The sequence below is a fragment of the Aspergillus pseudotamarii genome, assembly GCF_009193445.1.
Source record: "Aspergillus pseudotamarii strain CBS 117625 unplaced genomic scaffold BDV38scaffold_39, whole genome shotgun sequence".
NCBI classification, from domain to species: Eukaryota; Fungi; Ascomycota; class Eurotiomycetes; order Eurotiales; family Aspergillaceae; genus Aspergillus; species Aspergillus pseudotamarii.
Genome location: NW_022475053.1, coordinates 290,374 through 315,321, shown reverse-complemented (window position 1 = coordinate 315,321; position 24,948 = coordinate 290,374). Strand labels below are relative to the sequence as shown.

The 24,948-nt window shown below is 50.2% G+C and overlaps 9 protein-coding genes across 9 annotated transcripts; 6 read left to right on the top strand and 3 right to left on the bottom strand.

Moving 5' to 3' along the window:
• Positions 1 to 1,197: 1,197 nt before the first annotated feature.
• Positions 1,198 to 5,357, top strand: BDV38DRAFT_294306 (major facilitator superfamily domain-containing protein; the record flags this gene model as incomplete). The annotated part of the gene is made up of 6 exons (XM_032062467.1): positions 1,198 to 1,332; positions 1,580 to 1,734; positions 1,793 to 2,264; positions 2,338 to 2,665; positions 2,731 to 3,034; positions 3,674 to 5,357. The coding sequence occupies 6 exons, from the start codon at positions 1,198 to 1,200 to the stop codon at positions 5,313 to 5,315; spliced, it is 3,036 nt and encodes a 1,011-aa protein (XP_031911958.1). The 3' UTR covers positions 5,316 to 5,357.
• An 824-nt stretch (positions 5,358 to 6,181) lies between these two features.
• thiA (thiamine thiazole synthase) lies at positions 6,182 to 7,223 on the top strand (the record flags this gene model as incomplete). Its single annotated transcript, XM_032060300.1, has 2 exons — positions 6,182 to 6,518; positions 6,577 to 7,223. 2 exons carry the CDS (start codon positions 6,182 to 6,184, stop codon positions 7,221 to 7,223), a joined length of 984 nt encoding a protein of 327 aa, XP_031911957.1.
• Positions 7,224 to 7,358: 135 nt separating this feature from the next.
• On the bottom strand, positions 7,359 to 9,089 carry BDV38DRAFT_124163 (inositol phosphosphingolipid phospholipase). The gene has a single exon (XM_032051164.1). It carries the CDS (start codon positions 8,922 to 8,924, stop codon positions 7,494 to 7,496), a length of 1,431 nt encoding a protein of 476 aa, XP_031911956.1. The 5' UTR covers positions 8,925 to 9,089; the 3' UTR covers positions 7,359 to 7,493.
• Positions 9,090 to 11,162, top strand: BDV38DRAFT_124164 (WD40 repeat domain-containing protein). Its single transcript, XM_032051165.1, has 3 exons — positions 9,090 to 9,818; positions 9,874 to 10,037; positions 10,096 to 11,162. Exons 1-3 carry the CDS (start codon positions 9,254 to 9,256, stop codon positions 10,975 to 10,977), a joined length of 1,611 nt encoding a protein of 536 aa, XP_031911955.1. The 5' UTR covers positions 9,090 to 9,253; the 3' UTR covers positions 10,978 to 11,162.
• A 56-nt stretch (positions 11,163 to 11,218) lies between these two features.
• Positions 11,219 to 12,985, bottom strand: BDV38DRAFT_294304 (alpha/beta hydrolase). Its single transcript, XM_032062466.1, has one exon. The coding sequence runs from the start codon at positions 12,769 to 12,771 to the stop codon at positions 11,701 to 11,703; it is 1,071 nt and encodes a 356-aa protein (XP_031911954.1). The 5' UTR covers positions 12,772 to 12,985; the 3' UTR covers positions 11,219 to 11,700.
• Positions 12,986 to 14,802: 1,817 nt separating this feature from the next.
• On the top strand, positions 14,803 to 15,561 carry BDV38DRAFT_124133 (uncharacterized protein). The gene has a single exon (XM_032051163.1). The coding sequence runs from the start codon at positions 15,059 to 15,061 to the stop codon at positions 15,518 to 15,520; it is 462 nt and encodes a 153-aa protein (XP_031911953.1). The 5' UTR covers positions 14,803 to 15,058; the 3' UTR covers positions 15,521 to 15,561.
• An 807-nt stretch (positions 15,562 to 16,368) lies between these two features.
• BDV38DRAFT_272535 (Eisosome component PIL1-domain-containing protein) lies at positions 16,369 to 17,837 on the top strand (the record flags this gene model as incomplete). The annotated part of the gene is made up of 2 exons (XM_032057504.1): positions 16,369 to 16,770; positions 16,830 to 17,837. The coding sequence occupies 2 exons, from the start codon at positions 16,369 to 16,371 to the stop codon at positions 17,835 to 17,837; spliced, it is 1,410 nt and encodes a 469-aa protein (XP_031911952.1).
• Positions 17,838 to 18,153: 316 nt separating this feature from the next.
• On the top strand, positions 18,154 to 19,828 carry pre2 (proteasome core particle subunit beta 5). Its single transcript, XM_032051161.1, has 6 exons — positions 18,154 to 18,387; positions 18,542 to 18,649; positions 18,705 to 18,860; positions 18,942 to 18,990; positions 19,056 to 19,165; positions 19,237 to 19,828. Exons 1-6 carry the CDS (start codon positions 18,256 to 18,258, stop codon positions 19,570 to 19,572), a joined length of 891 nt encoding a protein of 296 aa, XP_031911951.1. The 5' UTR covers positions 18,154 to 18,255; the 3' UTR covers positions 19,573 to 19,828.
• Position 19,829: 1 nt separating this feature from the next.
• Positions 19,830 to 24,365, bottom strand: BDV38DRAFT_123999 (DNA-directed RNA polymerase I core subunit RPA135). Its single transcript, XM_032051162.1, has 3 exons — positions 23,401 to 24,365; positions 20,890 to 23,329; positions 19,830 to 20,823 (listed from the first exon to the last, which is right to left on the bottom strand). The coding sequence occupies exons 1-3, from the start codon at positions 23,899 to 23,901 to the stop codon at positions 20,051 to 20,053; spliced, it is 3,714 nt and encodes a 1,237-aa protein (XP_031911950.1). The 5' UTR covers positions 23,902 to 24,365; the 3' UTR covers positions 19,830 to 20,050.
• Positions 24,366 to 24,948: the final 583 nt, after the last annotated feature.

Here is a 24,948-nt window from a genome sequence, read left to right as displayed (position 1 = left end):
CATTGGCGTAAGGCTTCTTCATCCACGAATTACCTCTGTCAGTGTTGTACTATTGAATACTATTCACCAAACCCTAGCTGGGGAAGGACACTTGCAGGCCAGCCTCCGAGTCCCTCTAGATAGTATATTCGAGTTCCACGTCAGAATCCTTTCCTTTTCCGTTTTACTTGAGTTTAATCTTTCCTACTTTCAGACGCCCCTCACTGAGAACACCGCCCTTCACGACTAAAGTTCTTCCTCTGGACTGTTCCATAGTAGTACGGAGTATTGAATTCTGACACATAATCTGCTTCACGTCGGAGTCGGTATGTGCATGCAACTACTCCCGTGCTTGCAAAGTGTTTGAAGTTGGATACCGATGTCAGGTACCTTGCATATGGATTGCCAGCCTCCTCAAACGATCAATTGTTACTCAATCCATAAATCCATAAATCCGTACAGTTGACTATTAAAACCAAAAGAAAAAGACCAAAAAAAAAAAAAGATTAGCGAGTAACAATCGGGTAGACCTTGAGCATTGAAATGTACTCAGTGTGGACAGTATACTTAACAATTATTATAGTAGTACTTGATACTCCGGAGTATGGTAACCCTTTCCCCGCCCCCAAACAAGCCTTGCGCAAGCTTTGCTGCGGTATCGCTGGCACCAAACCCGAATTGGAAGCTCTTATGCCCGCCACCGGATCGCGGGACTTGGAAAGACTAACTAACTCCGTAGTACTAACTAGTAGTAGTCGTAGCTCTCTCCGCAATTGGTCTATACTCGGTAGTTCATTCATTCCTCCCCGTGCTTGATGCATCGTCCTGTTTCCAATCGTGACTCACGATATTCAAGTTCAGATACAAGTGGGCAAGCTTAGTACCCAAATTCAATGGACTTTCCCCACCACTTCTACCCAATTGTCTTGCCGTCAACCAGTATTATTTATTACTACGATGAGTACGAGTGTTCAGCTCTCCCCCCCCTGCATGGCGTCACTCCTCCCCATGTGGGACGCTGGCACTTGTCCCATTTCCGGTTAACTTTTGCTGATCTTCCAATAGACTCGATAATGGCCCTGTTCGCTAAACAAAATTCTCCGGCATGACCACACCTATAAAAGATCCCCGTCGCTCTTTCGTGTTCTTTTCACTTCCTAAGCTGTTGTTGGTGCTTCACCGCGAACGTCTTTCGCCTTCGTGTCCCGCCTATCAATGATGGGATTCTTTGGAAAGAAAGACCCTTCTGGTGATGAGATCAAAGAGGCTCCGATAATGAGCGATCCAGAGAAACAGCAGCCGGGCCACCACGATGACGCGCAAACGGCCCTTCCTCAGATTCCTCCGGCAGTGGTAAACATTGACCCCGCCGTTGAAGCGCGTATGTTGAGGAAACTCGATCTAAGAGTTCCTACTCTCATGGGATTCCTATGTATGTCTCCGCGTTTCCGCACTCTTCACCGTCGTTTATGTTCAACGCGTGCCTAACAACGTGCCGACAGACCTGCTTTCTCTTCTTGATCGAAGTAATATTGGGTTCGTTTGTATATCTCCATGACTGCGAAAAGACCAAACTGACCAGGATCGAAGAAATGCGAAGATCGCAGGGATGGAGGATGACCTGAAGCTCACCGGAAATCGCTATTCCTGGCTCTTAACGATCTTTTACATCTCATATGTCGTGTTCGAGTTTGGGGCGTTCATGTGGAAGGTCATGCCGCCCCACCAATGGGCAGCCATTACTGTCTTGTCCTGGTATGTCCAAGATATCCTCAACCGCCATGCCTCTCAAACCGCTCTAACCTACCGAAAGGGGTATTGTGGCAACATGTCAAGCCGCGGTCCAGAACTGGGAGGGACTCATGGCTTTGCGGTTCCTTCTCGGCATGTCAGAAGCTGCATTTGGTCCCGGGACTCCTTATCTACTGTCCTTTTTCTATCGCCGTCATGAGCTCGGCTTCCGTTGTGGGCTCTTTGTGTCAGCCGCCCCTCTAGCGAATACATTCGCTGGTGCTCTTGCGTATGGCATTACTTCGGGTCATTCCAAGTTAGCAAACTGGAGGTTATTATTTCTTGTGGAGGGAAGCCCGTCATTACTGGCTGCTATCCTAGCCTGGCGATTTCTACCCGATAGCCCTTCGAAAGCCCGCTTTTTGACCGAAGAAGAAAAAGAGATTGCGCGAGCAAGATGTCTTCAGCAGAATGGCGAACGCGAACGGTCGACTAAAATCAATTGGAAAGAGTTAGCCGAAACACTGACGGATGCTAAGGCATGGCTGACCGCGGTATGTTGATGCTGAGTTCATAAGATTTAGTTGTGGTAGTGGAGCAGGATAGCTGACTGTCAATGTGGTTTAGTTGATGTATTTCAGCTGCAACGTGAGCTTTTCTTCGCTTCCGGTATTCCTTCCCACGATCCTGAAGGACATGGGGTTCACTTCGATCAACGCCCAAGGGCTTACGGCTCCGCCCTACTTTGCTTCTTTCCTGGTCACAATTGCCACCACCTGGATTGCTGATCGATTGCAACAACGTGGCTTGATGCTTGCGATCCTGTCTCTGATCGGAGCTGTTGGCTACGTTCTCCTTGCCGTCTGCACGTCAGTTGGCGCTCGTTACGCAGGCGTGTTCCTCGCTGCTATCGGTGTTTTCCCTTGTATCGCAAATATTCTCCCGTGGGCTCTCAGTAAGTTCCCTCCCAGTCTATGTTACCTAACCTACCATATCGAGAGGCTAACGAACACACACCAGATAACCAAGGCTCGGATTCACGACGTGGAATGGGTATTGTCATCCTCAATTTCATCGGCCAATGCGGGCCTTTTCTGGGAACAAACGTCTTCCCGGAAAGCGACGGACCGCGCTATATCCGCGGACAATCCATTTGTGCAGCCTTCATGTTCTTCACCATGATACTAGCGCTCACTCTACGAACCCTTCTGGTATGGGAGAACCGCCGCTTAGACAAGCAGTATGGCACCCAGGCCGAGAGGGAAGCGCGGGGATGGAATAAAGGGGGAAACGTCGCAGAAGAAAATTACGGTGCTGGATTCCGGTACGTGCTGTAGTTATGTAGACACGAAAGTAATGATGCTTGAAATGAATGCTATGATATGACGATGAATGTGAGATTTGGATAATGTATACCATAATAATTATCCAAAATGATATTCACATATATATATATATTCTTTTTTTGCTTTTTACTTTTTTTTCTTCTAAATGTTGAATAAACATCGCGCGCCATGATCATCGCTTAGTCGGAGATATGTATGTCTCCGCGGTCCTAAAGTGGTTAAATATTTAAGTGGAGGGGCAATAATTAGTTCCACTTCGCAAAATAGTCAGTAACTCAGGCTAACACCTATCTTCCCCTCTAGATCTTCCGAGTAATTGACTAATTCTTTCCACAAGCTAGTCAACCCTAGACACAGTATTTGCGACCCTCAGACATTTTTGAATAGCTTAGAAGCAGCGGTACATAGTACCAAGTAACAAGCCACCCAGGTATGTACATAACCCTCAGGTCACCGGGAACCGCACAACTAACTGCCGAAGTAGACGGTACGGTAACATACAGCAAACATGGCCTACACATCAGAAAGCAATGCCTATCTTTATGGGATCGTGGATATGGGAAGGTATACCACGATTCCTTCCCTATATATCGAGTTCACAGATTAACATCACCTAGCAATGGAATCCGCTTCTCCATCACAGACATTCCACCCCATACAGCTCGGACAATGCCCACGGTTTACCAAGACCGAGCTGGCATCTCTCTCTACGATGCCCAGTTCTCCGGTGGCTCGCGAGGTCCGATCCCGCAGGACATTATAGAGCAGGTTGTGGACCGATTGGTTCGGTTCCAGATTACGTGTGATGATTTTGGAGTTCCTGCGCGGAATATCTATGTGCTTGCTACGGAGGCGACGCGGACAGCGCCGAATTCTGCAGAGTTTCGTGCTCGGATCAAGGACCGGACGGGGTGGGAGGTGCGTCTGCTGTCTAAAGAGGATGAGGGGAGGATTGGGGCGCTGGGGATCGCCAGCAGTACTTCCTCTGTAGCTGGGTTGGCCATGGATCTTGGTGGTGGTAGTACGCAGATTACGTGGGTTGTTGAGAAGGATGGTGTGGTTACTACCAGTCCGCGAGGATCGTTCAGTTTCCCTTACGGGGCGGCGGCGTTAACGAAGCGGTTGGAGCAGGCCAAGGCTGCAGGGAAGAAAGCGGAGAAGGCGCTGAAGCAGGAAATGATTAAGAACTTCCAGGAGGCGTATCGGGCTCTTGAGGTTCCTGAGTTTCTGTTGGAGACGGCGAAGTCGCTGGGAAGGTTTGATTTATACCTCTGTGGAGGTGGGTTCAGGGGTTGGGGCTACGTGCTCATGAAGCAGCATAAGGTTGATCCTTATCCGATTCCTATCATTAATGGGTTTCGAGTGAGCAGAGGGGACTTCCATGATACTGTTTCTGTGCTGGATTCGGTCTCTGACTCTGATGAGAAGATCTTCGGTGTCTCGAAGCGACGGGCTTCACAGATTCCTGCGGTAGCTGTCCTGGTCAATGTGATAATGGATGCCTTGCCGGATATCACGCATATTCAGTTCTGCCAGGGAGGTGTCCGAGAGGGTTTCCTCTTCGACCTGATGCCCCAAGAGATTCGCGCACAAGATCCGCTTTTGGCGGCAAGCTTACTCTATGCGCCTCCATCCAATGCAGCAATTAGAGGACTACTGACTGCTGCATTACCTTCGACATCTTCACCTATAGATTCTCGTCATGCACCCGTTTCATTCTCCCCTCAATTACTTGGTGCGCTCGCAAACCTGCTCTTTGCCCATTCCCGAGTGCCGCGCGAATCGCGTTCGGCTGTTGCATTGCATAGTACTACGACGGGGATCCTAGCTTCGGTGAATACACTATCACATGTCGAACGTGCCCTGATTGCCTTGATACTCTGTGAGCGCTGGGCAGGGGACCTTGCACCCACGGATGAAGTATTTCACCGGCAATTGAGCCGGTGTGTTTCCAAGCAGGAGGCATGGTGGTGCCAGTACTTGGGTCGGGTAGCGACCCTAATTGGAGACGTGCATCCATCCGGCCGCGTGTCAGACATGCATTGGAGAATCCAACTGGAGACTGAATGGGAATCCATTGTGAAGAAGAAAGATGAGTGCGATATGCTGCGTCTCAAAGTGAAATGCAACAACGATGTTGCTGTCGCCGCGTTCTCGCTTGACAGCTTGCGGGAAAGGGCGGAGAAAGTTGAAAAAGTCGGAAAGAAAAAGAACTGGATAAAAGATTATGGAGTACGAGTGGGGGTAACGATTTGCTAAGGGTTTTTCATTATTGAAAAGGTTTCAGTCGCGGAGATTTCCTGTTTTTGGATAAATGTTAATTTATTAACATAGTACGTATGTTTATATAGTGGATCCAACTTCGCGGCCAGTCCTCGATATGACAGATGGGCAATTGATTACTGGATCCCATTGGTAACGAAATGTAAAAGCTAGGGATCGTCCGCCGATGTCAGGATGATTTCACTATTTGTTTCTTGACCGGCTCACCGGCCAAAGCTAAAGAGGAGCAAAAGGAACGGATAGAATCGGGTGCGCGGATCTATACGGTATAGTGCCCTTATCACGTTGACTCAACCCATGCTATTTAACTTGACCCCTCCTTCTCAACCCCGCCATCTTCTTCTCTTCTTTCCTTCTTTCTCATCCCACACAATTCTCTATCTCAGATTTCATTTGCAAAACGTCCTCGGACAAAACCTGAACAAGTCTTCCTCCCTTAGATAACGTCATTGGTGATTGGAATCACTGACCATCTTCTATAGTTCCCAACCCAACCGACAATGTAAATACACTCCTCGATTGGCCCTCTATAGGGCATACGATGGAAGTCATGGAATGCTTTTGGCTGGGCTCTCACAATGATCAAGGTATCTTAGGTAACGTCTTTGGCGTGGGCCGGTGTTCGTTCCCATTCGTCGATGCACTCCACATATCCTCCCTAAGCTGGACCCTAGATTCTAGGATTCTAGTCATAGAAGGATATGACATCGATGGACTGGGTTCGTTCTGAGATTATACGGCTAAAACTTGATCTGGATAATACCAGCGAAAAGGATCATGCCTTTCCTCGTTCCTCCAGTTGATGGAATGGCTAACAGATTATAGTCGTTGTAACTTGAAACATGTCTCCCCCAGCTGCCATCTACGAACCCACTGTGGCCCCTACCGGCCTCAAGGGGAAGGTCGTGGTTCCTGAGACTGCCCCCGTTGAGGGAGCTTCTCAGACCAAGCTGCTCGACCAGTTCGGTGGCAAGTGGGACGAGTTCAAGTTCGCCCCTATCCGCGAAAGCCAGGTCTCTCGTGCCATGACCAGACGTTACTTCGAGGACCTGGACAAGTACGCTGAGAGTGACGTTGTCATTGTTGGTGCTGGTTCCTGTGGTCTGAGCACTGCGTACGTCCTGGCCAAGGCTCGTCCGGACCTGAAGATTGCTATCGTCGAGGCCAGCGTCTCTCCTGGTCAGTAGTCCATGATGGATGACCTTGCGCTTAGCTTTGCAGAACTAACTTGCAATAGGTGGCGGTGCTTGGTTGGGTGGCCAACTCTTTTCTGCTATGGTGATGCGCCGTCCCGCGGAAGTCTTCTTGAACGAGCTGGGTGTTCCTTACGAAGAGGACGCAAACCCCAACTACGTTGTCGTCAAGCACGCCTCGCTGTTCACCTCGACTCTCATGTCGAAGGTTCTCTCCTTCCCCAATGTCAAGCTCTTCAATGCTACCGCCGTTGAGGACTTGATCACCCGTCCGACCGAGAATGGCAACCCCCAGATTGCTGGTGTTGTCGTCAACTGGACGCTGGTCACCCTCCACCACGATGATCACTCCTGCATGGACCCCAACACTATCAACGCTCCTGTCATCATTAGTACCACTGGCCACGATGGCCCATTCGGCGCCTTCTGTGCGAAGCGATTGGTATCCATGGGCAGCGTCGACAAGCTGGGTGGCATGCGTGGTCTCGACATGAACTCGGCCGAGGATGCCATCGTCAAGAACACCCGTGAGGTTACCAAGGGCTTGATCATCGGCGGTATGGAGCTGTCTGAGATCGATGGCTTTAACCGCATGGGCCCCACCTTCGGTGCCATGGTTCTCAGTGGTGTCAAGGCTGCCGAGGAGGCCTTGAAGGTGTTCGACGAGCGTCAGCGCGAGTGTGCTGAGTAAATGGCTTACTCCCTGTAAGGGTTGAGTGCATAGCTCAAATTGTCTTACGGCTTTTTGATGACAGGGGAATGATGATTATGTGATAATTCTGAGACTTGAATGAAACTCGTTAACTCGTATTCCAAATGCATATGTAAATGGCCGTGTCCAGGATGTAACGGCGGGGCATTCTAAAGTAAATATGTGTAACAAGAAAGACAGTGTAATACATACAAACAAAAGATAAAAAGACATGGACCGCGGCTCATCGTCCACCCATGATAGTCATATTCATTCCGACTTCTTCCCAGATCCACCACTTTTCTCGATCAATTCTTTTGCATTCCGCACCTCCCATTCGAATTCTTTAAGTGCGCGCAGCTCGCTTGACATGAACAGCCCGCCTATCAAACCATCCAAAATCCCAGCTCCGAAGCTCAGAGTACTGACTAAAACCAAGACAAACGCCACATATGGCAGGTCTCCTGTCCACCAAACGCCGACAAAACAGCCGATGGACACGAACACCGAAATAATGAAGTGAGCTAGTCGCCAACGACGCTGAGACCGTTCACGTTGAACATAGGTGTGAATCATGTCGATGATACGGTCGTAGGTGTCTGGCGATAGGGCTGTATTCGGAACCACGGATTGGGGAAGTTTATTGTCTGTCGAGGGGTCCGCTTCGGAGGAACGAGGAGAGCGGTTGATGGTGGCTTCGACGGCGAAATGATCGCTCAGCGAACACCGGAGCGTGGGATGACGCTGTGTCATACCAATATTGACGGACTCAACAGACCATTGGGGCGCAGGGAAGGCGGGCGGATATCCGCCGTCTCCGACGAAAATATAATCCAACCGTTTCCCCCTCGGGCAGGGAGCATCCTTGTCGACAACGACATCCTCCCCCTTCTCTAGCCGCTTGCGTTCCTCCTTAGTCCACCGCCAGGTGTTGAACTTGCCGTCGCATGTGGCGCCGTTCACGCGGAGGTTGAACTCGGCTGACGGGGTTGGCTTGCCTCGTTTCTGTTCGACGGGGTCGAGGGGGGCAGCCACAGAGGAGTCTGGGTATATAGCCTGCCATACATCCTGGACAGGGCTATGGGCGCGGATGAGCTGGTGAGCGAACGACGACGGCACCATATTAAAGTCGCCCAGTCCAATGGCAAGGTGGCCTCTTTCAGCGGCGCCGCGCATCAACTTCGCGATTTCCCAGGCTTGCGCAGTACGATGGCAGATGTACGAATCATTCGGTTCCTTTTCGTAGGGGGCGTGGAGATGCGTGCAGAACACTTCGGCGACGTCACTGGCTCCGGGGCCGAAGCGTACACGGGCACAGGCGACACCCTTCCCGACGTACCAGTCGCCGCGGAAGAAAGCCGTTGGACGTCCATTTAGCGGATACCCGTACATGGAGCTCTCTTCAATGGGCCATTTCGAGAGAATGGCGAGTCCGGCGCCCATCACCCCGCCGAAGTAGAACTTGCCATAGGGGAGGAGGTGACGAGTCTGCTCACGGATGCTCTCGTAGTCTCGTTGTGTCCAGCATTCTTGGAGTCCGACAATTTCGGGTGCAGGCTCTGCCAGGGCCAGCTGGCGGCCGATCTCTGAGAGACGCTCGTGGCGGTATTTGGCGATGTATTTGAGGCCCCAGCAGTTCAGGGTGAAGATGCGGATCTGGGAGGGAGCTTCGGAGGGGTAGACGGTGGATTGAGCTGACATGGTGGTCGCGCGGTATTAAGAAGAAATGATATATATGAATTATTAAAAATTAAGTAGTTTAGACAAGTCAAGATAGATCATATTTGGTGCCTGAGCGATATAATCGAAATGGTTTCATTAGCTTGAACATCGAATAACTTTTGCTGAATGACGCCGACAAACGCAATCAGGGATATTCACCGCCCTGTAACCACCGCCTCTCATTGGCTGGGGATTATTATTCTTCTGGATCTTCGCGATAGATTCATTCAGGCCGATTGTTCCTCCTGCGCCCTTGTTTCTCCTTCAATCTCTCGCGCCCCCTTGGTTCCTCCTGAGTTTCTGATCAGATGGACGGGAATAATCACCGCTCCAAGCGCCGTCGACTGGATCGGTCCCCAAGCCATGGAAATGGCTACATTCAGTCGCCCGTGGAGTCTTCATCGGACGAACTCGCCGCGGGCTCCGATCACGACGAGGCCGAACGGCGTCGCGCAAGTTGGACCTTACAGAAAGCATTACCCCCCAAACGTCCAAATACACGCCTGCGCAGTTTCAGCGGCTCTGAAAGCCCAGATGAGCTGGCAGTAGACGCTGACGTGTATTGGCGCTCCCGCAACCGGGGCCGCAGTTCGTCGCCCTCCGAAGTGAGCGCCGCGGGGCAGTCATCCGAACACTACCAAGACGAAGACGTAGACGCCGACGTGGACGACAATGAATCCCCTGTGGACGGGGATGCAGAGCCTGAGCAAGCATATTCAGATCGGTCGCCTACGCCTGTCCCTCCACCCCCTCCGCCGCCGCCGCCAAAACCGGACAAGATTAATTACCAGCAAAAGTTTCTATTACGAGGTCACTTACGGGGGGTTTCCGCAGTGCGATTCTCGCCTGATTCATCTATGATTGCCAGTGGCGGTGGGTTATGAAATTGCAATTGCATGTTTCCGGGTCGGTTGCTGATCGCTTCTAGGTGCCGACGGGGCTGTCAAGGTGTGGGATACGTTGACCGGAAAGCTGGTGCATACGTTTGAGGGCCATTTGGCAGGAATATCGACAATCTCCTGGAGCCCGGATGGGGCTATCATTGCTTCTGGGTCGGATGACAAGACGATCCGCCTCTGGAATGTGCTGACGGTATGCCTCCTTCCCCTGTCTGACAGCTATTCTCCACTAAGTGTTACCTGCCATATAGGGCAAAGCGCATTCGATCCCCTTCGTCGGCCACCATAATTACGTCTACCAGATTGCCTTCTCGCCAAAGGGCAACATGCTGGTCAGCGGCTCTTACGACGAAGCGGTATTCCTCTGGGACGTGCGCTCCGCTACTGTCATGCGTTCCCTCCCAGCACATTCCGACCCTGTCGGCGGGATCGACGTCGTCTGGGACGGAACCCTCATAGCATCATGCGCCACCGATGGGCTAATTCGAATTTGGGACACGGCAACGGGTCAGTGTCTGCGTACGCTGGTCCATGAGGACAACCCACCGGTCACATCAGTCAAATTCTCACCCAATGGCAAGTTTGTCCTGGCCTGGTCGCTGGACGACTGCGTACGGCTGTGGAATTACGTTGAAGGACGGTGTATCAAGACCTACCAGGGGCATGTCAACCGGAAATACAGTCTGTCGGGTGGTTTTGGAACATACGGAGTGCGTGGAGCGCCGCCCCATGCCTTTGCTGTTAGCGGGAGCGAGGACGGAGCTGTGTTGTGCTGGGATGTAGTGAGCAAGAAGACCTTGCAACGGATTGAAGGGCATACGGGAGTGGTATTGGGCGTTGACACTTGCACGCTGGGCGACAAGCGGTTAATGGTAAGCTGTGGGGTCGACCAGACGGTACGAGTATATGAGGAGGTCGAAGAAGATGGCAAAATGGATACCGATGCGAAAGAATCCCCTCCAGCGACCAACGGCATTGAACCCAATGGAACCGAACCAAATGGCATTCTGCCAAACGGGACAACGCAGAATGGATCAGAAGGACATGATACAAGTGAGCAGCAGGATTCCGGAGATACCCAAGAACCTCAGGATACGGAGATGGCAGATGCTGACACCGGTCCGGAGGGATAAACCTTTTTTTTATTGACTTCTTATTTTTCTACACTGTGTAATTTACCTACTCTACATGGGTCGGCGTTTGGCAGGATATACTGTACTGTATAATAGACGATAGGATCATGACGACTATTGAATTTCACGATACCAAAGACAAGATAGTCTCCGGGTTCTCGTCATACGCAATGCCTTTGATCTACTTAACGAACAGACACACAACTAGGAAATATCACCCACCAGTGTCATCTTTTTTTTTTTTTTTTTTTCCTACACTAGTGGATGAGTTAATCAGACATGTATATAGCATGGAGTTGCAACTTAGGAGTTGAAGAAGCGAAGATCCGGACGTTGAATTACTGCGAAGCTACGAAGTGCAACTATTTAGGAAACTATGAGTTCTCCAGAAGATCGCTTTCTTGCAGCAGATGATGTTCTAGAAATAACCTGACAGGCTATTCCTACAAGACGTGCACCCGTATACCATACTTAGTACCTACAGTTACATTTATGACACCCAATTAGGGTTTTATCTGTCTAGTGATATGCACAGTGATATCTATGAGCTGAAAGAATTTCCCGAAACGCCACTCCAAATGAGAATTGAAGTATCTAGATTGGTTTAGTTGCAAAAGCTGAACTAACTGTATATCGACTAACTGAGTACATGACTCTCATTCTAAACGCCCCGATTCACACCAAGGACTCTTGAACTAGAGTAATAGATTGGAGATGGACCTCTCAGTTGGCCCTGCGGCTGGCTCCCGTCTTGCTGAGATTCTGGCGGAAGAACTGAGTGATCTTGCCAAATGGGATGAGATCCACGCGGTCGTAGAGATCGACATGACCGGCTCTAGGCACCCAGAACAGCTCCTTCGGTTCCGCCGCACGCGCATAAGCATCCTCGCTGAACTCGCGCGAGTGTGCCTGATCACCCGAGATGAAGAGCAACGGACGCGGCGAGATGGTCTCGATATCGTTGAAGGGGTAAAAGTTCATGAACTTGACGTTACTCGAGAGTGTCGGGTGCGTCGTGAGATTTGGCGTCGTGCCCTCAGGCGTGAACTCACCTCGTGGGGTGCGGTAGAAGTCGTAGAACTCGCGTCCGACAGCAGGCGTATCGGCCGTGAGCTCATCCGGGGTGCCGCTGGTGTACTGGACCTCGCCACCGTCTATCTCGGTCCAGCGCTGCTGCGCGGCCCCGGCGATGATCTCCTTGCGCTGTTCGAGGCTTTGCGACTTCTGCAGTCCGTTGCGGTTGGCAGCGCCCATGTCGTACATACTCGAGGTCGCGATGGCCTTGATGCGTGGGTCAATCTTCGCCGCGCTGATCACGAAGCTACCGCTGCCACAGATGCCGAGGGCACCGATGCGCTCGCGATCGACAAAGTCCTGCGTGCCGAGATAGTCGACTGCCGCACTGTATGCCTCGGCGTAGAGGTCTGGCGACACGGCGTTGCGCGGCTTGCCTTCGCTGCTGCCCCAGAAGGAGAGGTCGAGCGAGACCGTGACGAAGCCCTGCTCGGCCAGCTTTGTGGCATAGAGATTCGCGCTCTGCTCCTTCACGGCGCCCATGGGGTGACCGACGACGATGGCTGGCGCGTCGACGCTGCGAGTGAAGTTGTTGCGTATGAAGAGGTTGCCCCCGATTGTCAACCCGTATTGGTTCTCGAAGGTGATCGGCTGGACCGTGACGCTGTCACTGCGGTAGAAGTTGTCGGCTCCGAACGACATGTTCTGGGCCATTACTGACATTGTATTGACGATCGACGTCAGACCAAAAGCGGCGATGCCGCTTCCCATGATCTTCATGATGCTGTTGCTGGGAGTCTGCACACGGAGGTAGTGACTATGAAAGTTTAAAGATGAGCTGCTTCTATCTCAGGCGGCAATTTCGCTGTTCTTATACCCTTGAGATGGATGACAGCCCTCTGCACTGCCATCGCCCAGCAACTGACCTAAACAACTGTTAATGTCATCCACCGGAATGTCCCTACAGGATACTAGTAACCACACCGGAGGCCGCGCGTTGCCAATACCCTTCAGCATGAAGCCATCACCATGCCAAGATAGATGATTGGTAATGATCCCCTCAACTGGTCAAGGTTCTTGATGGAAGAGCCCACTCAACCCGTTGTTGGACAGCATATACTTCGATGTAGATTAAGGTTAGATAGAACAATGTTAGTGGAGCCCCTAATGCAAGTTGCTTATTTGTGGGGCCCGGAAACCGTAGAAACCCTTTGGATTCCGCCCATGAAACCCACATTATCTAACATGTCGATCCGCAACTGCAACTGGCTTACGCACTTGTACAACCATGGGTCGTTGCGAGACGTTCTGGATCTGAAGAACTAGATCAGGTCGCTCTCCGAGACCTTCGGGATTGAGCTCGGCAGTGATGAGGGAGCTCTAGGCAGCACTGTTGATGTCTTGGCTCCTTGGGACTAGACGTCTAGGCATTTCACGATGCTTATTAGAGTACTCTATGAAGTCAATTGTATTCACCTGTCAGATGAATTTCTAACCAGGAATACCCCAATTGGTCTTGTTCCGATGTAGATCCTTCAGAGATCAAAGGGGATTAGAGATTACAATTATATCAATCCGCTTCATTGTAACAGTGGTCCATGAACTCCGGGACAGGAAGAGACAACTTCGATGGAGATAACATATTCACCATTGACAACGATGTAGTGAAGATGTAACCATCTCCACCGGATCTGCATGACCAGTAAATTATCCACCCGAGTACCCGAAAACATTTTCCGAACATTCTGGCGATGATGCTGACTTGGTAAAGTACCGTTGCTTTGTGGTATTCCTGTGGCGTGTGCTCTCTCTCTCTCTCTCTCTCTCTCTCTGTGTGTGTGTGTGTGTGTGCATTACTTTCAAAGTGATATGCTGGAGGTCAGTCCTTCTAGTTTAAGAATCCAGAATGCTATCAACACAAAATAGGCACGGTGCAGGTTAACCTGTCCATCAGAGCTTCTTCATCAGAGATTTCCCAATCTCCCTCGTGGATTATCTATTTATCCAATTTGATACATAACCTATAAGTAATCCAACGGATACTGAAGTATGAGCACTCCAAAGCCAAAAGTCTCCTCACCAGTCGGTCCATACTGACTCACATGGACTTCCTCAAGGAAAGTAATTGTGTGATTATCACAAGATTGGTTGGAATTATCGGTACTTAATAGGTTTTCATAATCTACTTTATTTCTCAGGGATTGGGAAGTTCTCCAATAGACATGAAATATTGTTTCTTCAGACCTCCCAAGTGCCTTCACCTGTAGAGTGAGCAAAGGTATTAGACATATCTAGAACTGAAATTAAGACTACAGATTTATTAATCCAGAACATCAATGTGCGAATTATATCACACACATAAATAGATAGATAGATAGATATAAGTAAAAAATATACGTAGCAGAACACTAGAGAAAAACGAGCTTGGAAGGGTAGCGCATGCCCTAATACTAGTTTATAGTCACCCGTAATTTTTATATATAGCACATAACCCATAACAAAAACAATACACGCAGCCTTCGTTAGTCACACGTCAAAGTGACCATCTATAAAATGAATGAGTACCCATCAACATTTCTCCCTTCATATTTATTATAATCGATAGAATATACAATACATACGCGGCGATAGATGAGTATGTCATCGGATCCCGCTCACCCACATGACGGGCCCGGATCAAGTGATTCCAAATGTCAGGCTGGACTCCAGAGTAGATGATCTGACCAGGTAACATTATTACTCACTCACTTACTACAATTTCGAAGAACACTTATAAAGCAAATACCCCCAGCCAAGCTTAATTTACTAGTATATCTCTGGAAGCTTGTTGCTATCTATACAATCACCGAAGTTTGGGGGTCTACTCGTTAGAACATACTTGGTAACAAGAAGACCGAAAGCAAGACACAGATCAAGATATCTTCAAAACAAACACCAACAGTATACAGACCCATACCAACTCTCTACTCTCTACTTCAACAACCCTACACCAATCCAACGTCACCCAACTCAACCCCATCCACCCAAAGCCAAACCTCGCCATCCAACCTCCCACTACGGGAAGAAAATGTGCTTCCTCGAAGTCGACGAGGGCAAAGGCCCCTGTATCCGAGTCGTTGAATACAGAAATCCGCCTATGCGCGTCTCAGTCCCGCCCCCCTCTCACCGTCGCCGTCGCAGACATAGCAGCAGCAGCAGTAGCTCCAGTTCCAGTTCCAGTTCCAGCAGTAGTGACAGCCACGACCCAACGAGCCTCTGCCCTCCGCGACATTCTCATTCCCATCACTGCGAGTCTCCGCGATCGTCTTATACTACTGTGTCGAGACGGAGGATTCGCACAGTGGAAGAATCGCTTCCGATTTCAAGATGGAAGGGATGGTGGCTTGGGAGTCGGGATTTCTTACCTGAGCGAAGGTGTGTGGAGTATATTGAGCCTGAAGTTAGGGGAGTGAGAGTGAGGGAGAGGGAGAGGGAGAGGGAGAGGAGGAGACCTATGTGGGAGGAGGATGTGGAGTATATTCGGGTATAGAAATTGTTAGATGATCTCGGAGTTGGGAGTTAGGGTTTGGGGTTTTATGGGGGTGCGTTGTTTGGGCTTGAAGATAGTTTGGTCAAAGCGTTTTCTTGGTTCTTCTTCTTCTTTTTCTTCTAATCATTTCTATTCCATTTTCCAGGTTTCTTTCCTGTTGGCCAAACAGATTCGAAATACCAGATGTTCTGCAGGTGCAAATGGTTGTATCCGTGGCTATACTGCCAAATGATCTCATCCCGAACCAAGCACTGATCAGATAAGCTTTAGGAGAAACTCGCCCCCCCAGCCTTACAAAGAGGACTTCTATCCATGGTAACTCTGCTTCGCTTTGTCTGCATTCGGACAATATGACTTCAAAGCTTCCGCTTATCCCGCATGACGTCAGTACTGTTCCCCACGATCGATGCTATCATAAAGTCAAAGTACATGGCGCGGATCCTCCCCTTACATGATGAACATTGGTTCGTACTTTCGAACATTCAATATAATCTAGTTTAGTACTGTTCTCACCTGCGAAATTCTGACTGTGTATATCATTTGCTAAGCTGTATTGTCTGACCCGCGAGGAAGGTGCAATTCTCAATTAGAATATTTTATCAGTAGTTCGACAATCGCATTCCGCCACTTTTTGAAAAAAGTTTTTGTGACTCGTGTTGATTACCTTGTGATTTTGTTTGGTTTCATCCGCAACCATGTACGAGGATCAATGGCAGAACTTAAGTGTTGGGCTAATATGACCTAGGAATCGAAGCCTATCGGTGCGAAGAAGGAATTCGGTTTCTTCGCGGAGCCGCTTCAGCTTCGCGACGCTGCGCGGTATGCAGCAGCCTGAACTGGGCAAGAGGATGAATCGCTTGATTAAGAATGAGAATGCAGCTATCAGTGCTTATGAGAAGGCCGGTCGCGAGCGTGTGTCCACTGCGAAAGAGCTCTCCGACTGGGGGGAGGCCACGGAAGACGACGCCGTATCAGACATCACTGATAAACTGGGTGTGTTACTCGCCGAGATGGGTGATCAGGAGGAGATTTTTGCGGCTTATCTGGAGGAGTATCGGATTGTGCTCAAGCACATTCGCGAAACGCAAAACTCCGTTCAGCCGTCGCGGAACCATCGAGCCAAGATCCAGGACGATATCGCGAAGCTGAAGATAAGGGACCCGGAGAGTATCAGGTTGGAGACACTAGAACAGGAACTTGTGAGAGCGGAAGCGCAGAGCTTGGTTGCTGAGGCTCAGTTGACCAATATGGTTCGTGTCGACTCTAGCTACCTATAATAATTGCGGCATTTGCTAAGTTTTCACCATAGACCAGGGCCAAACTCAAGGAGGCTTTCGACATCCACTTGGCCGCGGTCATTGAGAGAGGTGAAAAGCAGATCTTGCTCGCCCGCCATGCCCGGCGTCTGCTTGGTATCCTCGATGACTCTCCTGTTGTCCCAGGGGAGCCTCGGAAAGACTATGACCGTGGCGATGAGGCGAGTCAGATTATTCAAGATGCCGAGAGGGGTCTCCGCTCCTGGGAGAGTACCACAGTGCCTATCCCGACCTCGGCTGGACACATTCATGATAGCACACTTCTTCCAGCCCCGGCAGCTCGTGCGGCTCGGGATAGCCAAGCACTAACCGTCGGCTCGTCTGAAGTAGATGGCCGTGAGATATCTGCTTCGACTAGGGATATTAATGGCTCGGCTTCAGATGTTCGTTACACTGAGGAATATCTTCCCGAGACTCAAGGCACCAACGAATATGTCCATGAGTATGGCTCTGGGACTCAGGAGGCTGTTGCGCCTGTGATCGAAGCCCAGCAGTACCAAGAGCCTGCAACAGCGCCTGTTGAGCCAACTAGGGATACGTATAGTGGACCTAGTAATGCTATCACTTACATTCCGGGAACTAAGCAACGTGTTGATACCGCCACTGGAGCCGGGGGTTACGGGGAGTCCAGTACGCAGGGGGCTAGGGGCGTATATGGCTCCACTCCCGATGCTACCGGGTATACATCTGGAGCCCAGGACACTATTCCGGGAACAAAAGAACACGTTGGGCCCACCAGTGCAGCTAGAAGCTGGGACGAATCTGCCACAGATGTGTCCGAGGATTTCAATGAAAACGCAGGGAGCGGTAGAAGCATCGATGACTCCATCACAGGTCCGACTCAGCGTTTTGGCGAGCCCTCCACTGAGCTGACGGAAGGAACTGAGGCAACAAAAGTGACAGAGGCTACGGATGATGCCAATGGGTCTATTCGGGAAAAGCTCCAAGAGCAGCCCCAGGCAGCTTTGGGCATCCCTCAAACCGTCGCTGTCCCATATTAAGTTGGTCAATAACGATGTCTCCCCTTGGTTTATTCCCTATGTCGTTTTTGAAGTATTATTATGTATATTAGTATGCGAATAAGAACATTGATTGCAGATCACCAAGAGAATCCCCTCCGAAGGGCTATCTCTTCAATGTAGACTGAGTGAAGATGTTATAGTAGAGATCGATGTATGTATGAAGTATTGAAGGGAAGGGAAGCTGATAAAAGACGATAAGGTCTGAAGTAAGCGATATGGTCACGTGACCCAGGCGGCAGGCGTGACGCGGACGGAGCTACAGCATCATCTGGGAAGCTTCTCTTCCCGCCCAGAAGCTCGACCTCCTCCCATCCCGCCTCCTCTTCATCTACGCTTGTGTATCAGCTACGGCTTGTTGTCACCCTTCCCCAGATCCCGATTTAGATAGCCACCCGTCATGGACAAGTTGGTCGCCCAATATAGCCGCCCGGCCCATCAGAATGAGTTCTATTCCGAACAAGAACAGCATGACCTCACAGAGAACCTTCCTCCCCTCTCTCTGAAATTCAACCTTCCTCCTGTTGACAACGTGAGCTACAACCCAATAAAATCTTTGTATGGTGTCGGTACTCGGAAGAGCGTGGTAGCGATGCTACCGCTTACCTACCCAACGCCGGAAGACCACACATCATATAATATGCCGAAGAAGCGGAGACTCTTGCTAACCCGATCCCTTCGCCTAGTCAAGATCTTGGCTCCGTGCTATGACCGATGATCACTCAAACCCAAGCTGCCCCATTAAACTTGCCCACGGAACGACAACACTGGCCTTCCGATTCCAGGGCGGAATTGTACGCCGTCCTATTGCCTTGTCCCCTCGTTCTCCGCTAACAAGCGGTATCATAGATTGTCGCGACAGACTCTCGAGCCACCGCTGGAAATTGGATTGCCAGTCAGACAGTGAAGAAGGTTATTCCCGTCTCGCGGTTGAGTCGTGGTGAGGATAAGCCGAACAATGCCCCGACTCCCGGTCTGCTAGGTACTATGGCGGGTGGTGCTGCGGTACGTACCCTGTTATGTTTGGGAATCTGGATAGCACTCTATGGATGTACCCTAGGACATTGCGCTAATAACTGGTTGTAGGATTGCCAATACTGGTTGAGATATTTGAGTCAGCAGTGCACACTTCATGGTAAGTTTTAGTATATCATTCTGTGCACCATAGTGCTGAGATGCATTGATACTAACTATTGGTAGAAATCCGCCACAAGCGCCGTATCACCGTTGCAGCCGCTTCCAAGATTCTCGCCAACCTGACATACGCCTACAAGGGATACGGTCTGAGCATGGGAACAATGTTAGCAGGAGTATGTGGCCGTCCCATCATATTATAATCCCTAAGAACAGGTCGAAGCTAATGCATTTCTACTGTGATTAGATGACCCCTCAAGAAGGCCCCGCTCTCTATTACATCGACTCAGACGGCACCCGACTCCCAGGCAACCTGTTCTGTGTTGGATCCGGTCAGACATTCGCCTACGGTGTGCTGGATGCCAATTACCGCTACGACTTGTCTGAGGAGGAGGCTCTTGAACTCGGTCGGAGAAGTATCCTGGCCGCTATGCACCGTGATGCCTACTCTGGTGGTTTCATCAACCTGTACCACGTTAAGGAAGAGGGATGGGTGCACCATGGCTTCGACGACATGAACCCAATCTTCTGGAAGACGAAGTTGGAGAAGGGCGAATTTTCGAATGTTACGTCGGAGTTGTAATGTGTAGTGTCTTAGATGGTTTCTCATGGTGGACATGATATATCAAATTTCTTTTCTTAGGCATACAAGATACTTCCTTCTATGAGTCTGTACCTGTTCGGCGAGCAGCAATGGGGACCCAAATCTTATTGATACCAGTTCAAAGGGTGCGTCCCCTTGTATTACATTTTCTGGAAGAGTTCAGTTGTTGCACTTTGGTACATTCTACTAAAAAGAGAGAGACAAGTATGAAGTTGAAAAGAAAACAATACTATAATGCTATGATATACTAAACAAAAATCTCATCCCAGATAGATAAGTACATACATGGACACATCCAAGAACCAAAATATTGCTAAATACTCCCCGTCTATACAAGCTTTTTTTTTCCCGAGCCAACGTAAAATCTTGTCAGGTTCTTTCATGTCGTGTTTTGCTTTCTTACTTTTGCCCTTGAGATGTAAGATATAATATGCATCTCTCACTTTGAGCGGGGCGATTAGTTATCCACCTTGAACTTCATCCTGATACCCATGGCAGCAAGCTCGACATCCAGGTACCGAAGCACGCCCGGAACAGCAACGACAGTGACGTTATCACCGCCGACGTAGCGCCGGCCATCTCCATCTTCCCAGGTGATGGCACGAGAGTCATCGAAGACAGCTTCACGGGCGCAGCGTCTGCAGCGCACGATGCCAGAGGAGCCGCTGGCCTGAGTAAGCTGGCTAGAAGCAGCCTTTGCGGCTGCGGCGGCTGCGCCCTGGTTGCGGGCTTTTCCGGAGCCACCGGCGAGGGCGACCTGGGTCGAGAGGAAGGAGCCACAGTCGCGGCAGATCCAGGCACGCTGGGTATCGGAGCAGTTCATGAGACGGTCTTGGAGGATGAAGGCGGCACCATGGGCAATGAGGGAGTCACGTTCCATCTCACCGACACGGATACCACCTCCCTTGGCACGACCCTTGACGGGTTGGCCGGTCAAGGAGTTCACGGGACCGGTGGTACGGACTTGGAATTTGTCGTTAACCATGTGACGGAGACGCTGGTAGTGGACGACGCCGATGAAGATATCGGCGGCGAACTCTTTACCGGTGATACCACTGTAGAGTGGTTCGTTGCCGAAGTAGTTGTAGCCTGCCTTACGGAGTTGGTGGCCAAAGTAATCGGCGGCGGTGTTCTCTTCGGAGAATTGGAAGGGCGTCGAGTCCTGGGGATGGCCGTGAAGAGCACCAGCCTTGCCAGCCATTGACTCGATCATCTGAGCGATTGTCATACCTGTTGTCCATCGGTCAGTCGAAAAATATTATAGATGTTTTTCATAATCAAAAATCGGAGACTTACGAGATGGGAAAGCGTGAGGGTTAATGATAAGGTCAGGCTGGATGCCACTCTCGGAGAAGGGCATGTCGACTGCTGGCCAGAGTTGGGAGCAGACACCTTTCTGTCCGTGACGAGAGGAGAACTTATCACCAATGACAGGCTTTCTCGGGATACGGTACTTAACGCTGAGGGATTGGCACGGTTCAATACCGGTCTCGGCACCCATGATACGGATGCTGTCGATGTATCCTTCTTCAGCGTCCTTGTACTTGACGAAATGGGTGATGCCGTCGACATTCACATAGGAGTCGGACGCTGCATCATAACGCACGTTGTGGTATGCAGCGACGAGACTGCCCTCCTTAACCCTAGCGCCAATGTGAGGAAGGCCATCTTCGTCGATGGTGTTACGCCACTCAGCCCTAATCTCACCACCTGGAGCAAAGCCGAACAACTTAGTAATTTCACGTCTGGATTTGTTCCTTCGCGACTCTTTCTCATCGAGGGCATGGACCTTCGTCTTGTAGATTGTACCGTGACCGAATCCACGTTCGTGGGAAGATTTGTTAATAATCATAGCGTCGTCCATGTCATAACCCGTATACGAAATAATAGCAACAACTGCGTTCGTGCCGTTCGGGAAGTTATCCAAACCATAAGCATTGTAAAGAGGGGGGCGCACGATCGGTGTCTGTCCGGTTTGCAGTCGGTAAAGCTTGTTGTCTGTACGATAATCGATGGCTGTTCCGGGCGTTCCCATTGTCTGCTTGCTCATCTGACATTGATACATGTTACGAGGAGACTGGTTATAATCGGAGAAAGGAGTCATGTTGGCCACGATGGAGAGGATGTTTGTCGGTGTAAACTCGATGTGCGTCGAAATACCCGCGACAAGGTCCGATGGTAAACAGGCGATTTCCATGAAGGGTTGCTCGAATGGTCCCACGTAGTCAAGCGTATCGAGAGGCAAGTACTTAACTTCTCTGTACATCCTAGCTGCTTGCGAGAACATGTAAATACCAGGATATTGTCCACCGTTAGAGTTAGGGACATATCCAATCTCCAGCTCTCGAGGGACATTGTGGCTACCCTCAACCTTCCAGTGTCTCAGTGTATCAGCGATCATGCGAGCCTGCTTCGGTGAGCAGAAACCAACGATTCTGCCATCCAACTGAACCGTTACGCTCTCTTCCAGTGAGACCGAGGACTCTGAGCGCACACCGAGCTGAACCAAGAGCCTTGGGAGGTGAGAAACATCGATATCACTGGTGGAAATCAAGCATTTGTGTGCAAGATGGTTAAGTAGACCACAAGGAGATCCATCAGGTGTGTGAACAGGGCACAAGAAACCCCAACTTTCGGGAAGGAGCTTTCGAACAGTGGTGGTTTTCAATTGTGCGAAGAAACTACCTCTGTGTATCATTCGAAAATGACTGATGAACCGGTAGAAATTGATTTTCTCAGCCATGACAGTATAACCGGATGTCTGCTGCAAATCGAGACCTGTGGGACTAACGAGGTTACCAGTCGATAAAAAGTACTCCAGCGCACCACCAATGTTCTCGTTTGACCGCTTCACGACCTTGCTCAGGAAGTCCCTCTCGAATGAAGGGTCAGTGAACTTCGCGCCGTGATTACGCATGCTCCAGTCTCTCAGAATAGGGCCGAAAGACCTGACCCACTCCTCTAGCCTCTCCTTTAGGATCATGCCGTAGAGGAAACCACCAAGCAAGATTTCTTGGTTAGAGACGGCATCGGGGTTGTCAGGGGCACAGTCACCAGCGACGAGGGCGTAAAGTTTCCGAATCATGAACATGATTAACTTGAACTTGTCGTAGTCCTGAGTTTCGGTAACGTTTTGATTACCAAGATGTGGCAATACAACCTTACGAAGAAACTCTGTACCAGCTTCCTCATTAGAAATGTCCATTGGAACACCGAGGACGGGCTTGAACTTCTCTCCCAAGTAAGCCCGGCAGGCTGAGCGACTATGCAGGTTGTATCCTTTGTATGTCCGTAGCAAAAGTTCCACACGATCCGTGACGAATGTATTGTTGATTCCCTCGGAAGAGGCACTGCCAACCAGTCCTTCGAAAATTTCGCGATCATTTGTCTCCACCAGCGCCTTGAGGATCATCATCACTGGGACGAGATACTCATTCTTGCGCCATGAGAAACGGAAAGTAACATTACCGTCACTCAAATAATGTAGGACATTGGTCTGGGACGTCTGATCAGGACGAACGGATCGGATCTGAACACCGTATTTGGTATACGTGTGGCCACGCTTAACGAAGGAACCACGAACAATGGCCATGGGGAAATTCCGCTTCCCGACAATTAACATTCGGATCAACTTCTCGTTTCCGTTTACAATGAAGTAGCCGCCCAGTTCCTCAGACTCTTCCTTGTGCTCAACAAGTTCCGCGGGAGTTGCCTTCTCCAGATGGCATCGATTGGTCTATGCCACACTCGGGTTAGCCAGACCTGAAACAGGAGAACCTCCAATATAGATCCACTGCAACCACTCACCCTCATCATGATAGGAACCTGGCCCAATTCTCTGACGGCCTCCATCCAATCTCCATTGTTCACCCGATATTCGATCCTGGCGCGCAGCTTGCCACGGTATGTCGCATGTCTCTCTCTACATTCGGATGGATAGATATTGCGGTTACGAGTGGTGAACTTGTTTGTCGGGGGGATGGCAGGCTTCTCGAGGAAGACTTCTTTGATGCGAACATGAAGCTTGTTCCGCTTCGGGGCCTTCCGGCCCTCTGCCTGTCTAGCCTTCTTCTGCTCAGGAGTCTCTGCTTCGCCATCGATGAATGTCTTGGTGCCAATATCTTTCAATCCCGCCTCCAAAACTTTGCTGTCCTCGAAGAGCGCATTGAAGGAATCAACGTGCGGCTTGATAGAGGCTGCTAGTGCAGGATAAGCTGTACGATCCTTGGGAGGGTTCTTGAATAGCTGCTCCCGTCTGAGCACATCGTAATTGACAGACCAATTGGTGTCTGTCTTAGCAGGAGCCATGGTGAATTGGAATCACGTTGATCGAGGAAAACGTTTTTCTTCCCGGAGGATCGGAGGTGAAAAAGTTTCAATCGTACACTTCAGTCTATACAAGCCGAGGCTCCAGTCGATATGATTCGGTGTGACTGGTTTGCCTCAAGATCTCATCCCCTCCTGTCGCAGATATCAAAGGTGAGGGAAGAAGAGTGACCAAGAGGGAATGAGACTCGCAATGGGAGTACGAGCGCTGGTCGAAATGAAGCCTTCTGTCGCTGCGACGGGGAAATTTTTCGAGGTGGAACCGGCGGACAGATATCATCACGTGCTGATAGATGGTGATGAGCAGCTCGTCTCTGCCTGAGGCTGCAAGCAGTAGCACGTTATGCAAGGCTTGCATCACGGGACCCATGTGCGGGACGGGACGCCGCCTTAGGCAACAAGGCAAACAAGCTGATAGATGATTGACGTTTCGTGAAGTACGCACGGAGTACTAGTTCATTGCTTTCTTGCTCCCCTTTCAGGTTCCAGATAAGACAAGTGCATTCACTTTTTGAACAGGAATTACAAATAAAAACCAGTTCTATATTCACTGATTAGGTCGCTATCACTATAACAATAATTTTATTTTTATTTTTTCAGAGCCAACTCAGGAGCCTCTTCCGTGCGACAGAACCACTGGCTTTCGAACTAACTCCTGTAGGGACTTTGACCTCGTCCAGACTGACGGAAATGAGTGACAGGGGCCACTAAGCGCTCCCCTCCAAAGCGGCGCAGAACGAGCGGTCATGCGTGCACATAGATCGGAACACTTCAGTTTCACCGCAAAGCAGTGAGCTAAACGAAGAAATATCATTCCCTATTCCCTTCATCAGAAGGAAGCGCGCGTGAAACTGAAAAAGATTGCCGCTCTCTCCGCAACGCTTTTGGTCTGGGGAGTTTCTCTGCCGCCGCCCCCTTCAATCAAGTCCAGCCCGACTTGATTCGGTGTCGTTCCTCTTCCAGACCTCACATCGCTTTTCCGTCGTCTTGTTCCCTGCTTTCCCTAAACTCCCAATTTCACTACCACTA